Source organism: Phaeoacremonium minimum (assembly GCF_000392275.1).
Source record: "Phaeoacremonium minimum UCRPA7 unplaced genomic scaffold PA7_03_scaffold_132, whole genome shotgun sequence".
NCBI lineage: Eukaryota > Fungi > Ascomycota > Sordariomycetes > Togniniales > Togniniaceae > Phaeoacremonium > Phaeoacremonium minimum.
Window position 1 is genome coordinate 249189 of NW_006921039.1, and position 16704 is coordinate 265892.

Here is a 16704-nt window from a genome sequence, read left to right on the forward strand (position 1 = left end):
ACCCGGTCCCGATGACGACCCGGGCGAGTTGTGAAAGGCAGCGGATGAGAAAGCCATGTGAGGCGCTATTTGGAGACTGATAGAAACGTATCGGGTGTTCGTCGCTGGTGTAAGATTGGCGTGTCGATCGTAATGCGTGAGGTGTCCCTTCCCGTGTCTCTCCGTGTCTTCGACAACAGACTCACTCTGTTTATGACTTGTCGGCATTCGCAAAGGGCATGTCAATGAGGTGCTTGCCTTAAAGCCTCAACTGTATTGCAAGGCTGGTGGAGCGGAGCTTGACATTAGACGGTCGTGACCCACGAACAGGTAAGAAAGCTGGGATGGCGGTTGTGCCAACGATGCCGACCTCTGCCTGAACGAGTAAAGGTATGTGACCCAGCCCTCCATGTTGAATCGTTCCAATGGCGGCGAATGCCATGAACAGCAGCCCATCACCGAAGACAATACTTTTCACCGGTATTGACGATGAGAGCTCTTGGATGACCGGCTGCTGCCGTAGCCGGAGTCAGAATAAGCGTGCTGATAATACCTTCCGCCACTCGGTGCGGAGTGTTCTGAGCAGGCATATCCCACTAGTATTGTCCTCTGCTGGACGCCGTGACCGGGTCTGCCATAGGCGGCGCATCGGTCAATCGCATGTTGATAGTACAGGCATCGGCATGCCGAGTACAGCTCGATCAACTGGTAACACATTGTGTCGTGGATTGGACGAGATTAAGACACTGAATGCCCCTTTGTGTTTGATTACAGAGACGGCGATGACACAGCTATATACCTCCAACGCGGCAGGCGGGGTTGATCGCGATATGGAGGGTGTAGTGGGGTATTGTATGATGTTTGCTTATCTCGTCTTATGGTCTTATGTGGTGTAGTAGTAGAGGGGGGAACGTGCTTTTCTTTTTTATTTTCCTTGCGTCTGGAACTCGGGGACTTTGCTTGCTGAGGGGGAGTCTGGCACAGAAGTGGAAGGCGGAAAGCAGATTCAGAGCAGAGCAGAGACGCCAATTACTCGATGGAGAATAGGAAGACTCAAGGAAAGGAAGAGAGAAATAAAGAAACGAAATGGAAGAAGAAGAGAGAGAAGAGACTCGATCTAGACGACGAGGACTCGAGTGTTTGATGACTGGACAGGTAAGGCGGGTAGTGGAAAGGGACGGCAGTGGCCATGAGGTTGTCGAGGCATGACAGCCTTATAGCTTTGCAGCCTGCTCGCCTATTGTCACAAGATGGTTAAACCAGATACTTCAATAAGGCAGCAGCACCAGCACCAGCAGCGAGGTGACGCCAGTGAATCTGACTGATGACTAGAAGTCCAAGCCAAGGTAGCTGCTGCGGCCTTGCATGTGTATTATAGCGGACTAATGCAGATGCAAGGTGGCTGCATGTCCTAGGAAGGGTTGGGGCGCAGACCAGAAGTCGTGCCATCAGAAAATACCAGGCCATGCGGCACGAGTGAGCAAGATGTGGGAGTGTAGGAGGTTTTGTCAAAATCGGTAAGAGAGTGGAAGCATGCGTAGAAGCGACAAAAGACTTGCTGCAAAGCAGTGCAGGACAGGGGGGGTGTGCGTTGAATGCCTGGCTTGCTTGGTATGGTATGGGTGGGTGTCCTTAGGTACATGTACTGTACAAGATGTACATGATCCACTGGCGCTGGTGAGGTACCGAGGTATCATACAACCTGGAAGAGGGACGGCGTGGGCGGTAGATGGTGGAGAACAGGGGTTGCTCATGACGGAGCATCGGACCAGCAGTCATACCGTCTGGGCTTACGCCACGAGAATGTACACATCGTACAGTACATCAACGGAGATGTTGGAGCTTCTTCAATAGCCGATCTGGCAGGCGTATGCCTATGCTATGCAGTAGAGCAGGAATACCTACATCTTGATATGGTTTCACAGACCAGTTCCCTACCTGAAGCTGGGCAACCAGGCTAAGCGCAGCGCGCCTGCATGCCCGCTGATGAACGAAACCGGTGGAAGAAGCGATCGCAGTGCCGTGCCAAGAAGCACCTCTCGAAATGCCATTGAACGATCGGCCTCCAAGTCAAAATTAGGACAAGCACATGTCGTAAGGTGTGTTTCGTGTCCTGACGCATATCGGGAATAGCACCCACGAGAAACAAAATGGAAACATTGCTGGGGCTCTGTCTGGTACCGCCCTCCACCCTGTCCGACAGGGCCCATGGATGTCCCGCAGTGATCGCCGACAACGCCGATGCTCCTGCGATCAGCAGCACCACCATCATATGTACTGATGTGGACTGTATTTTTATGCGTCTCCCCGTGACCCTTGGGGACGTCTCTCGCCAAACAGATACGTAAGTGTCTGGTACGGGCTGCAAAGGCAAAGTGTGGGGATATAATGGCGATGGACGGGAATCCTAGAAGAGATAGCCATACGCCGCATGCCGCAGGCAGAGCCCCGGGGGCCCTGTTCTGTAGCAGAGGGCGGTCTACCGGCTTGTCTGGAAACTGGCCATTTTCCTTGTCATTACATCCAATTCGCACTCACAGGATTGCTCCGAATGAACTGGAATTAGTTGTGTCTTGTTTTTGTTTGTTTCTGCCAACGATAGGCACATGTCTAACGGGACTATGCTATAGAAAGAACCGACGTTTACAGATCGGCTGGCGTCCTTAGCCCGTTAGATCTCTGCGCTTGCTGTACTGTACCTGAGGGTACTGTAGAGTCGGAAAATATCTTCTGGTAGCACGGCATTCAGGTTGGTTCGTCGCTGGCAGGAACAAGCTGCTCCACTGTCGATCGATTGTGAGGCCCCGCTGTCGAGTGCGCCCGATTACCCAGGCCCGAAACCTTCAATCCGTGATGACGGCTCCGGTCGGGCTTCTCTACCTCTTTCGGCCCTATTCTGCGGTCTTGCGTTCACAGAACGATCACTTTCGCATATTCAACCTGTAGCCGGACAGCATCAGACTGGGTCTTCTTTTGGAAGTGGCAGGGTTCCGAAGGGTTGGCCATAGAGACTGTAGGATATGTCCCCGAAGCGACTGTGAGTCTGCAAGGGTCAGCGTGTATGTACAGTACATCATCACCCTCAACACACCGTCAGGAAGCTTCGGTGTGGCTGGTGTGGAGAGGTACTCTAGCACGCAAACGCGCAGCATCCACTTGGTGCTCCTACTATACTGCGGCGTGTGCTGGTACTCTCATCGCTGTGTGTGAAAGCCACTGCGGCGCGAACGGATCAAAACGTGGCCGGGGAGGGCTGATATCGCGACATGGGCGATGTCGCCAAATAGGAATCTTGCCCTGGTATTGCCGTATGACGCTCCGAGCATGGAGACGAGGCGGGTGTGTGCCAGATTTGGAGATGCGCATGGGTCTAAATGATGCCATTGCTTTTCTGGGCCTGGTTGTGGTCAGCAAGCAAGCAAACAAGCGCGCTGCCGCTTGCTAGAGGCCTCGAGAGAAAGAGCACCACACCGCACCGCACTATCAGACAGACCCGAAAAAGACAGCCGGGAGATGGGCTGTTTGGTATCAGATGCCAGGAACGGGGGCCATGACGGCACGGTAGTGGCCGGCGGGCTCCCCATCTGGATGCTGAATTTAGTTTGGCATAACGCCACATATCCCGAAACGGCAGCGCGAGCGTCGTTGGAGCCCTCTCCTGCTGACACCAGGTAGGGCTGTGCTCCGGGACGCTGGGACTCCGTTTGGGTAGCGGGAGTTCGTCGGCCGTTACGATTGAGCATCTCAGAGCCTTGATTGGCTCCAGTACGTGCACACCCATACGCCATGCCTGCAGCCGGTCATCTTCCAATGACGGCTTCCAAATCGTCCCAAGAATCTGCTTTTCATCGATGCCCTTTGTCGATTTCGGCCAAGCGCGAGGCATGTGCATGACAAGGCCGGCACCATGTCATGATCAGTCACTCAGACATCCCCATCAACACCTTGCTCGTTCGACCCCATGTCGATGAATTACAAGATGTACACAAAGTATCTCACTTAGCTGCATTGTCGATGCATCGTTGCTGCAATCCTGGAACTCTGAAACTCGACTCATCTCTGAATCTTCGATAGCCTACCCCGAATTAGTCGACCAAGCCAGCCAAATTAACAGCTTGACTCCACCGTCGAGCATGATGCAAAGGCAATCTGTAGCGAGTAGGATTGCTAGACGCGGTTACTGGGCGTAAAAGACCCAATGGTCAATATGTGGCCAACCAACCTAGGTATGTAAGTCTCAGGATGACTGGCCAGCAGCCACACCCCATCGAGCCCATCATACCTATGCAAGCAGAGACTCAGTGATCGTCGGTGGCTCCCCCTCCTAACCAAATCGCTGGAACACCAAGGACTTCAGACGAAAGGTAGAGGTCTCGGCCAGCCGACCGACTGCAATGTCCTTCCTCTCGATCTGCCTGTCAACCCCGGGGGCGAGGAGGGTTGGGGTTCAACGGCTCCGGGGTGGCGGCTCTTCCACATGTTGGCCGCCCGGCCGATAAGGACAACAATCCGTCCGAATCTATCTAGATACTACTATGGGAAGACCTCGTGCAGATCACTGAACAATTCGTTCCATGCGTTTGCCCGGCGGCACCTTGTCATTAAGCGCCGCCGCGTGCACTACTGTTATCCGTCCGTGTAACACATCGCAAATCCTTCGCCGGGTACAGTGTTGTAGCTTTGGTAAAGTACCATGCTTGCAGACAATCAGAAGAGATAGAAACAGAAGTACTGTACACCGAGGCTTCGGTGGAAATATCCATAGAAACGCTTTGAAATTGCCGTTCGAAGCTATTCGGCCGGGCATTGTTAAGCTGTTGCCTGGGAGTCAAGACATTGACTGTGTGGCACGGCTCATCTAAGAAAAGCTGTGAGGTAACCCAGGCCCTAAATGCCCTGTGAGAATAGCATCATCTTACATCCTTCAGGCCCGATAGCCAGCTGGCAAGCTGATTTCGGTGTGAGTGACCGTAGGGCTACTGGTAGTACAGTGATGCTGTCTTTAACTCATCCTCGCCGAGGTGATGCAGGGACTGATTTTTGGTAGGACTTAACCATCCACAAGCTACTGCAGGAGGTCGCATACTGGATAGACCCCTCAGGTCGCGGCTGAAGCGCAAGGTGCATGGTTTGAAACAAATCGGTCCATTCTCTCTTCAGCAATCTGCAGCATGCTGCCAAGTGAGGTCCTAGAAAGTCACCAGTTCTGATCGCTTCTCCTGAAACCTGGCGCCTGGCCAGTCACCACTCTCTCACCGTTCACCGAGCCCAAAATTTCGGCCGCATGGCCCTTGCTAGGCATGACATGGTGTTGTCTATCCACTTGCCGAGATCTGTCAAGTTCAGTCCGCCATGGTGGGCCTCACTGCTGTCTTGTTGAGGTCCAGAGTGATGACAAGACCTCGCATCTCCTTCCAGGTCTTCACCCTGACGTCCGTCACCGACTCTAGCTCGCTGGACATGCATCTGTCGCTATCAGAGGTCAAGTGTATAGCAGTCAGTACTATTCACGTTCACCATCGGAATTGCCAGGTTTGAGTCTGGTTAGTATTCGTCATCAGATGCAAGCAGCACGGGGGCATGACCTCGAAGAAGACTGGCTGCATAGCTAGTATGCGCGCCTACTGCAATACAATGATCCCAAGCATTGCAAGTCCCGAGTCCTTCGAGGAGAGACGGGCTTCTGCGGGGTGATGTGCGCTCGCAAGCTGACGAATCGCGTCATGTGGACGGCCTCGCCATGCCCCTGTCTGTCTTAGATTTCCTCTGAGTCCCGCGCTGTATGTCTTAGACAGACGGGTATGTATGTATGGATGTGGGTGGAGGGGGAGGTATCTCCTCTGCTAAGAGCCGGTCGGCCACTACGACTGTAATCGGTGGGCTGCGCCTTCCTGTGGCTGTCTGCGTGGTTCCTGCCTTGCTGCTCTAGGACTTGCCCCGCCTGCCCGCATGTTCACTCGCGTTCCTTCCTTGTATTGTCTGCTTGCGCTGGTGCTCCTGCTCTTCCGGTGCCCGCCCTTCTGACCATCTAGCTCAAGTTAGGTAGGCCGAAAAATTCGGTGTCTCCGGGCGGAACCCATAGCGCCCGCAGTAAACTTGCGGAAATATGACCTCAACCTCGAGGTCTACCTAACTTTACCTTACCATACCTTACCTTACCTACCTAATGACAGATCCGATCTGTACTCAATGTAGGTAGCGTCTACTTACCTGCTTATTTACTCATCTTCTGCTTTGGACTTTTAGTACCCTGGGCGTTTAGGCAGAAGTCATTGCTGATCAAGTCGGACTCGGAGCGATAAGTGTGATGGTCTCTCGATGACATTCCATACTATGCCATACTACGCCATACTATGTGCGGCCTTGATGCAAGCGCTCCCCACGAGGGCTATCGCACACGAGTAGTCGAGGCTTATGATACCATTGAGTTTCTCACAAGGTTCCGTATTTGAAATCTACCCCCGTTCATCATCATCCTCCTTCTCCTCCTCATGCCTCCCTCCGAGCCCTCCGACCGCCTCAATGTGCCAGTCGCACGGTCTGTCAGATTGAGCCACTTCATCAACGTCCAAGGGCGCCTGACTTTCCATCATCGCTGCTGAGTCTGCCCTGCGAGATCTCTGTGGGATCTTCTCTGTACTATCTATCCTCTGCACTAGTTTTGCCTCTCCTCCCAAAAATATCAGGTCTCCGAGAACTGCTAATTTCCCCATTGTCCAACGATACGCCTGCAAATTCATCCGACTGAAGGATGAAGCCCGATCCGGTTAGTGCCGGGTACCTTTGTCATCTACCAAGCCACAGGCTGCCATGTCTGTTCTGTCCTTCCACGACCGTTGACAGGAGTCATCTCTAAATGGGCTCAACGGCCGGTGAAACATACCAAGTGTGTGTGCGTGTGTGTGGTTTGACGCCCTGCCACGGACTTTCGCAAGGAGTCTATGCCATCTCTGTGTTCTATTAGTGGGCGGCATGGCTGCTGCTGCTTTGCCACTTACCTGTCACTCCCGGGCATCCGTTGTGAATGGCGAGCTATTGTTGTCCTGGTCTAGCTTTCCAGGGAGTATCCTACTATCACCACCCATCACAGGACAGCCTCAGATCGATCCATCCTACCAGAGCTCGAGGACAGGATCCTACCACGGCAATGGTGTCAGGGAACTTGGACAGCCATGTACCCGGGCTCAACCGCTATGGAGATAAGCCTCCCGCGGACCCCAACAGGACAACGATAACCTCTTTGATGGACTTGACTTTTGTTCCTAATCCCCGGGATGACACCCTTGCCGCCACCGCGTACTCTACGCCGCCATGCTCTGCAGTCTTTACACCAAGCGGTGCCGCCTCTATCTTGACTCCCCTCCCAAATACAGTTATTGGCAGGGATGATCAGCTTGCCTAGGGTAGGGAGAAGGCACTGTTCAACCTTCCCACACCATCCGAACCGCAGTTTGCGGAGGCACAACTGGAATCTCTCGTTGGAAGTTATTTTTGCTTACAGGGCTATCACAGCCCTCTTTGTGGTCCATGCTCCCGTGATGTCCCAAAGTTGGTGATGACGGTCTAGACTGACGTCTCCTTGATCCTCCTCAACTTCAACACCGGGCAGGATATGAACAGAACTACCGGCTCCCGCGGCTAGTGGGGACATCAGTTGATGCCGTGCCACATTAGACTCATAATTCGACTTGAGTTGCTCATACGCCTAGATACACACCACTGTCTGTCTTGGCTGTAAAGTACTCTGTCTTCAACACAAGTACTCTACAAAGATGGACCTCCTCCAGGAATACGGGAAGATCCCGCGTGTCCCACGTTCTAGATTTGCTTGCCTGGCTTAGTTTGCCATTCCGTCTCACCTTCCCGCGCATTTTGATTCCTCGTCTGAGTTTACACGCAAATACCCTTCCATAAGGTTGCGTTTATCAGACTGAGACTTGAAGTCTTCGAAAGAATAAGAGATACCTCACATGTCATACATCACAAACAAACCTAGCTTAGGAAGCATCATACGGTTTGTGGGGAACTGTCCATCTCGGCAGACATGTTATTGGAAGAAATTCAATCCAAAGTTTAATTTGTGACTCAATCACAAATATACCTAATGTTCTCTATCATACTAAGTACATTCTCAGCTGCTATGTCTGTATTGTTCTTGGTTGTTGATACGAATATACTCTCCTTTGGGCTCCTCAGCGTCAGCCCCCAAGCTCCTATCCCATTGGCATCACACATGGCGCACATCCGCCCCTGGCGTAATCACGGTGTGTCGTGCATAAGGATTGTCACATCAGCAATTACATCACAACTCTAACGGTGTTTCTGGGCCATCAGCAGTACTCGGCGAGTACAGCATGGCTAATCATCAGCCACATGGTGTCAGATCTCTCGTGTTCCCTCTACCGAGCGGCTATCAAAAAGGTTCAGCTGAGGCGGCGGAGGCAGACAGCTAGGACTCGATCGGCACGAGCCCCCCTTGACCCAAGCCCTGGTAGTCTAAACAACTCTTCTTCATCATCCATCCCTCAGACCCAAAACAGGAATTTGTCCCCTGACGCTTGCATATCGCCAACAGCAGCATTATCTAAGCCACGCTAATCACACCGAGAACATCATCTTTTCACGTTTCGTATGGCGGAGCTGAGCCATCGTCACTGTCCTTCTATAGGTTTTTTCAAAGCATCAGGGGCATTCAAGTTGAAGCCCTGCGTTCATATTTTCTTCTTTCGCATCATCCTTCCCTAAGGCAACAGCAGCAGCAGTAGCAGCAGCAGGAAGGCATCCTTAGAGGCTTTGTCTAATATTTCCACAAAAACTCAAAAAACAATTCGTCTCGTTCTCTTCGTTTCCCCGTGCGCCACCCCACAGACAGGGGGGGTGCAAAGGGGGGGTATCCCGTATAATATCTTAGTACCGTAGAAGCTAGCATCGTCAACGGGAGAAAGGAGGGATGGAGGTTCGAGAGCAGAGAAAGTCGTGAATAGAAGAAAAAAACAGGAGTTTGTATGCAAGGGTGACAATGCAAGCAGCCAAATGCGGTGGTATCTTCATCAACCAGCCCCAGCCCCCTTCTCGTCCCTGCTTCCTTGCTTATAGTATAATGTCATGTTATGTGATGTGAGGAGGGAGATCTTCAAGGCCCCTTTGCGCAATCCAGACAACCAAAATAGAAAAAAGTCATTTCATCACTTGTCGGTTACCCGTCCAGAGCACTGAAGTCCCGAAACGCCCCCATCGTTTGTCTGCCTTGTGTTGACCGAGAGAAGACTCTGTTGCCTCGTCATTGTAACAAGGGACCATGGCCACGTTCAGCTCCAGCTAGAGCTGACTCGAGAACGTCTCGTCCATTAAATCTCCATCTGCACCTGTCCGCACCAGGTTCCGCGCTCTCTATGCTCGTCGGCTCATGGCGGCCGTCGCTCCCGCAGCTGCTAGGTCCTGCTTGGCGCTAACACTGCGACCAGCCGCCCGCGGGAGGTTGCTGGTCCCCAGAGTGATTCCCCCGGCGCCTGTGCTGGTGCGCTTCGCCGCGGCGGTGCTGGATGTTGCGGTCATGCCGGACGCTCTCCGGGAACCAAACCCTGGCTTGATCGGGCTAATGCCGACGACGCCGGTGGCATCCCGCGGCCTAAGGCTGGCGCCGCCCTTAAGGCCGGGCGGATCGGGCAGTGGTCGAGGTGTCGATATTGTGTTGTGGCGCTTGATAGGCGACGCATCCCGAATCGATGCCCGAGGGACCGGCACGGATGTCTTCTGGCCGGTAATAAACTCATGGCGGATAGCTTCATCGGGCTTCATTCGTCGATCAGGATCCCACCGAAGACAGCGCGCAAGGAAGTCGAGGAAGGCATCATCGTCGCACTTCAGGACCTGCTGCAGGGTCTTGGATGACGGGCGCCGCCGTCGTCCCTTGGATGAGACAGTCAGGCGCGGCTTGCCCATCGAGTCGAAGAACAACTTCCTCCGTGTGCTCTTCTCAATCAGGTGCTTCTCTGGCGGCCCAAACACCTCCATGATGCAGGCCAACTGCTCCTGCTCGTTTTCGCCGGGGAAGATGGGAACCCCCGTATATAACTCGGCAAGAATGCAGCCAAGACTCCACATATCAATTGGCATGCCGTATGTCATGCCGAGAATGACCTCAGGGGAGCGGTAGAATCGGGACTGGATATAAGTATATACCTTCTCGTTTTCAAAACAGCTGGAACCAAAATCGATGACTTTAATCTCGGAGTGAAGTGGGTGTCTTAGGAGAATATTTTCCGGCTTCAAGTCGCAGTGAATAACCTTATGCTGCTTGAGAAGGTTCAAGGAGCTAAGCATTTGCTTTGTCATACGGCGAATGAGCTTTAGCGAGAAGCCACGGAATGCGTTGGACTTGATGAATTCGTAAAGATTCATATCCAATAGTTCGGTTGAGATGCAAAGATGTCCACGGAAGTAGAAACTGTGCGTGAAGTTGACCATGCTGTGCTTGTTTTTGGGATCCTGTAACCGCTCGTCAGTATCGATGTTTCATGCTCATCCGGAATGCTCTTACCCATTCGCGAAGCTTTTGTAGGATGTTGACTTCGACAAGAGCTTGCTGATGGAACCTCTTCTTGTTTCGGATGATCTTGACAGCCACCAGAACACCAGTCTTGTGATCAATGCATCGAACAACTTGACCGAAACTTCCCTTTCCTAGTACATCAATGATCTCATATCGATAAGCAAGGTGATCTCCTGGGATGATGGTGTAATCTCCTCGCTCATCATCATAGCCAAAGTTGGGAACGTCAGAGTTGAGATCTCCAACGACCTTCGCGGCATTCTGCGTACCGCAAAAATAGATGTCGCTGTAATCGACAATCTCACCTCGCTCATATATATTCAACATAGCTATCCTGATGGCATCTTGCGGGCTGACCCGCTCCTTTGGACTAGCTCTCTTCTTCAGGGCATCCAAAGTCTTAGCCGCCAGCTCAGTCTCCTTACGTCGCAGTCCTAGCCTCTTCATCTCCTCTTCAGCAATCAGATCATCTTTGTCTAGTTCAGCTGTCCAAACGTCCAGATGTCGAAGAGTGCTAGTTGAAGCCTTTGACTTCAGAATCTTTTGCATAACAGATGATGAGTGGGTATGAGACATGAATGAGCGCTCGCCAGAGCCATCAGCTGCAGCATCTGTCTTTGCAGTGCGTTCTGCCACCCATGATGTATTACTCCCATTTCTCTCATGAGCCATGATTGCATTGAGACTGGAGGCAGAGCTTTTGCGTCTTCGTGATTCAAGGTAAGATCCATTGGTCTTGGTTGAAGCAGTTGGGCTTGGTGGTTTGACCGTAGTGAAGCTGTTCACGGTTGATGACACTGGTATACGAGGAGGGGGCATACTATCTTGCTTAGCATGCGTCTGATCACTTGTCTTGTCTGTTGGAGCAGGTGGATGGCTGATGCTGTTCTTAGACTGGCTTCGTTTCCAGGATAAACTCAGTTTCCGTCTTAGGGAGGTGATTGACGAAGGAGTGGCAGGCTCCTCAGGGCTCGACAGAGGTGGAGGCGATTTTGGAGGTGGTTTGACACCTTTCTGAGCACGTGGTCCCGAGGGTTTCTGATGAGCAACAGGTTCTGAGGATGGGATAGCAGGTGCTGTGACATCACCACCCGTCTTTGATCTTTTCAAGAATGTAGGCTGTTCGATACCCGCCGTCTTGGGAACAGAAGATGAAAGGAATGGCGAAATTGATGACTTCTGTGCAGTACCCTTTGCTTTCCGCCCAGTGATCGATTCAGATGAGCTAGTGTTGTCTGCAGCAAGAGGACTGTCCATTCGACTATGATGGATAGAGCTGCTACTCCTCAAATGCAGCTCAGCCTTGTCATCGGGCCTGTTTCTACCGAAAAATGTGCTTTTCGAGGCAGTCATTGGGGTCGTTGGCGTCTTAGCTGCCTGCCTTGCTGGAGGTGGGCTAAGGTTTCCATCTGAGTAACCCTTATCCTGTAAGGCTGCAATTTTTGCAACAGTGGGTGTACTCAGTGGCCCCAAATTGATTGGTGGCAAGTGCAACGACTTCAGATTCTTCTTCTGTTGCATAACTGAACCCTTCTTGTCCAACTCCAGGGTGACATTTTGGCTTGTTTTGCGTGTGCTGGCTTTCCGTTGCACCTTCGTCGGCTCAAGGACCGGCAGACCTGACAAGCTTCCCGTGGAGTTGCTATGAATGCTGCTGGCATCAAAGGCAAAATTCGATTTCCTCTTATCAAAATATGAAAGTTCGGCCGGCGAGTCCTTGGGTGATTCGTATGCCTTAGGAATAGCAGGGACCGGGGGGACATCTTCCTCGTCATCGGCATTCGTAGGATTGTGCATGTTCAACGCTTTCGGGGCTGGCAGCCGAGAACTACCGCTGGGAGCAATGCGTGGCTGGATTGATCCAGTAGACGTTCGCACAGTGTTGTAGCTTGTGGTTGAGCCGACAGAGAGACCTGAACTAAAGGACTTCCTATTCGGGTCCGGCGTCGTCCTCGAGGAGGATGGGGTAGAAATCTTTCGAGGAACCATGGATGGTGAACGTGACGAGGCTCGGACTTCTGTTGGAGCACTCGGGGGCAGAGGAGGATTCGCGGTCGGAGTGGAATTTGGCGAAGGATGCATAGACATTCGCTTCATTCGTCGTGTGTCCGTCGGGCTTATAGTCCTCGCGCCAAGTCCAGTGGCATGAGAAGCATGAGGAACGCCTGGCATCACGGACATACGCTTGCCAGACCCCGGTGCAGGGGGAAGCTGCTTGCTAGCCCTTGGCGACCGAGGAAATAGAGTAGATGAGCGGTTTTGCTCCGGAGTTAGGGTGCTGTTGTCTGCAGACAGAGTTGGTGGGTTGATTCGAGGCGGAGGTTGAACAGATTTGGTCTTCGATGCCCGTGAAGCAGTTAGATTTCGTGATGTATCCCCCAATCTACTGCCGCCATCGACTGAAGACCGGGTAGAGTCCACACCAGACCTGTCAGTATTCGATGCGAGGCTTGGCCGTCGCCTCTGCGAAGCACGAGTGCCATAGTCCGAATCAAAGACACCAGGGCCAACCGATTTCCTTGGCGGCTTCCCTATGTTGCTATTGGAGACTGGAGGATACTGGCTCTGGCGGCGAGGACGCATGGCGGCGGGCGCTGTAGGAGCGTCTGCTATCGATGCTGTCGAAGAAATGCTGTTTGTGTTTTGCCTACCGGTGACACTCGGCCTTCGAAGAATCGATCCGGTCCTCGACCGCGTGGGAGGAGGCGGAGGCTGGATGGCGACACGGGTGCTACCTCCGCTATGGGTCACATTGGATTGCTGTTCAACCATCTTGTTGTCGACCATCCCTTTTGCCTCTAATATACTACCCTGGCCCGTCGGCGACGGGAATTGTGTCAATTTAAACTCTGTGGATGCTGACTCCAAGCTGCTCTGGAGGTCATCGAAGCTGACGGAGGGGAGAAAGTCGTAAGAACCAGTCGACTCCCCTACCTCCGCAGACGCTCCATTGCGATTACCGAAAGAAAACAGGGAGTGGTTGTTGGACGACGAAGCGCTGAGCATCGGGCCGTTGGCGGGAGTCCGTGTCGCGGACAGCTGCTTGGTAGGGCTGGTGTTGTCCTTGCTTCTGGTGCCGGGCGTGTCAGTAGGATCCCTGGGAGAGGGATATTGAAGTGCGCCTCGAGACGGAAGGAGGCGATCGTGAAGGAACTGACCTGGTGGGGGATCGGTTGACAGCCGGTCTGGGGCCAGCAGGGACCTTGTGCTCCCTAATCATAGAGAAGAGCAGGCGGTCGAGGCCGTTGGGAATTGAGAGGCGGGCCTCGAAGGGGTGAGCGGTGGCGGTCAATTGAGCGACAACGTCGACGACACACCGGCTGAGGCTGGACGGGGATGCCTCGTAGAAATGTCCCCGGTCGCAAGCGGACTCAGTCCAATCAAGGATCTGAGGAACATCCAAAGAACTACCTCATTCCGCTCTGCAGGTATCAGGCTGACGACGGTGTCGGGATGACACTCATGGGGATCGGATCTCGAGCAAGACACCTCTCGGCGGCGGCGGCGAAGAGGGTTGATTGCGGTGTGCAGGATGCGGTATGTAAGGTCGGTCGGTAGGTATGTGGGTGGAAATGCAGGCGGGAGAAGGAGGTGTTGCTACTGCTACCTACGGCACTGGTGTGCTGCACGCCAAAATCGTCGATGTTTTTGGCCCGAGTCGAAGGAAGCTCCACTAACGTTAATGTTCGTTCGAGGCAGGCCAGTCAAGTCCCGTCAATGCTGGGCCGGGGCTGGACTGCCCAGGTGGGCTGGGAGGACTGCGAATGGCAGGTGTTGGCCGCCTGGCACGCTGGGACTGGGAGTGGGAGTGGGACGGGGGGCCAGCAGGCACTCTGGCACTGCAGGTCTTCCCAAGCTCCAGGCACAAGGCACTGGCACGGGCGGCCACCTACCACTAGCTACAGGCTCACAGGCTCACAGGGTCGCGAAGGGGCCAGTAATACGCGACTTGAGACCCACACCGGATTGATTGATTCACCTGCATAATAAGATGCCCGATGCCCCTACTTGGGTATTGCACAGGGCAACCAGTGATCTCCCTCCCTAATACAGTCGTGAGTGGATGTACTGACAGTCCTCATCATGTCAGTCGAATAACTCCATGAGCCTCAAGCACTTATTGGGGGCGACATGCAGAACAAGTCTGCTCGTTGTCCGCTGTGCACTATGTATGGCCATAGACTTACTATGCAGTAAGGTAGGTAGCTAGAGAGCGGATCCATCCGTGTCTGGTGAAGCTTCGGGAAGCCCCTTTTTAGTGATTATTTCCTTAATTTTTTTTTTATCTTACTTTTTTCTGCAGCAAGGAAAGGAGCAGTGCTTGGCTCAGGGTATCGATTGTCAGGGGCTAACAGCGTGGCCAAGTTGACATTGCTCCTCCCTAACGTTAGCCTGCGGGTAGTGCTGTTGATGATGCTAGGTGGGTCCCACTCTTCTCCCGTCCATCCATCAATACCTACCTAGTAGGTACCCCTTCATTCTGTCAGGTTGATGACAGAATGCTTGTTAGAAGGTTAGTCGAGACTGGCCGTTCTCTCAGCTAACATTAATATCTTGAGACGACGAAGTATCCAAGCGCAGCAGCAGAGAGACAAGAGTGAACGATCTACTGCGTAGGGAGAAGCATGGGCTGTGGGCAGGGCAGAGGGGACTCGTGGGAGACACGCCTCGCCTCGCCTCGCCTCGAAGGCACGCTGCACGTCAAAGACGCGGAGCGCCGTTTCGCTTGAAAAGGGACGCCTGGGACGGACGGACGGGTCCCCTCATCTCATCACGAACCCCTGCAAGACACGACCATTCACGACCTCCATCGACTGTTTATTTCCATAAGACCTTTGCTATTGCGCTTCGACATCGCCTCCGGGGCAACGATGCTTGATTCCACCAGCTTCACCTATTCAAAACCACAACCCTGGCGTGTTGATTCATGCGAGGGGACGGGTTGGATCGTCGGCTTCGGCCCATGGTTTGCCGCATATTGACTGCCTGACTGCCTGACTGACATTGGATCGACCAAACCGCGACTGTACATGTACCTGCACTCCGGATCTGGATCCTCTGGTATTCCCTTACCGTGTCTGAGCTTGTCCAATTTCGTGTCTGCTTCTGCAGCCGCCGCCACGCCACACAGCTTGGCCTCTACTAGCGATCTCTCTTCGTGTTTTCAACCCCTCCATTCCACATCGAGTCTGGGAGAGTGGGAGAGCCAGTCGAGCCAGTCCCCAACAAGCCCAAAATTGGCCAATTCCACGCCTGCAGGAAAAGGGAGATCACTGCAGCGCGATCTCCTTTCGGCTGCTGCCCCAGCTAAATTTCCGTACCTGTCGCTGCATGCAAATGTCGATTGAAATTTACTGCACAGTATGTACTGCTGTTCATATGTACGACTTGACCGTTGCAGGACATGAAACAAACACGGCGAAACAAGTCATGATAAATCAGGGCGTAATTAGCCAGCTGAGAAAAGGAGAAATTACAACTAGTGAGGAAAGGGGCTTATTATCTTAGTAGAAGCCACTTCCAGCTGTCAGCCTCTGGCTAAGACGTGGTTGGACTAGGTAGGTTAATATCTTACCGATATTCGACCCGGAATTACAGGTCCACGGATACCTTCGAAGTTCATCAACTGCTTTCTACAAAAAGGTCAGGGCATATAGTCCCAATGTGAAACATGTCCTTTGTGATCGCAGAGTATCTGTTGGGCTCCGAACATGACATATACGAAAGAGCCTAAGGCTGGCTACAGATCAGGACGTGCCATTCTTATATCCTGGTGATGCTCTGAGCATCACTTTTCTCGAGAAACCGAGGCTTACGCTGCCAGTACTATGAGAAGAAGGACCGTACACTTACAAGCCTACAAATCTAAACTTTACGCAGTATAGGTTTGACAAGGCAACGCAGCTTACGGTAGTCTGATCCGTATCAGCGCAAACAAGCCAGTCATAGCCCAGTAGCACACTGTGAACTCTGGTAATACCTATTTTACAAGGCTCAAGTGGCGTTTATTACCTACCGGTACCTTACCTACCTATCTAGTGTAGGTACTTGGGTACACCCGTAATGGAGTTGGTGCCTCCAAGTCTTGCCCCGCGGGTGTGGAGCGCCCGGCCAGTGGAGGGCTGCTGACCAGCCGCGACGCTGACCTCATTGCCGGCTTTTGCATGTGACTT

The 16704-nt window shown here is 52.9% G+C and overlaps 1 protein-coding gene across 1 annotated transcript; it reads right to left on the bottom strand.

Moving 5' to 3' along the window:
* Positions 1-9369: 9369 nt before the first annotated feature.
* Positions 9370-11203, bottom strand: UCRPA7_1822 (putative dual specificity protein kinase pom1 protein; the record flags this gene model as incomplete). The annotated part of the gene is made up of 2 exons (XM_007914401.1): positions 9370-10467; positions 10520-11203. The coding sequence occupies 2 exons, from the start codon at positions 11201-11203 to the stop codon at positions 9370-9372; spliced, it is 1782 nt and encodes a 593-aa protein (XP_007912592.1).
* Positions 11204-16704: the final 5501 nt, after the last annotated feature.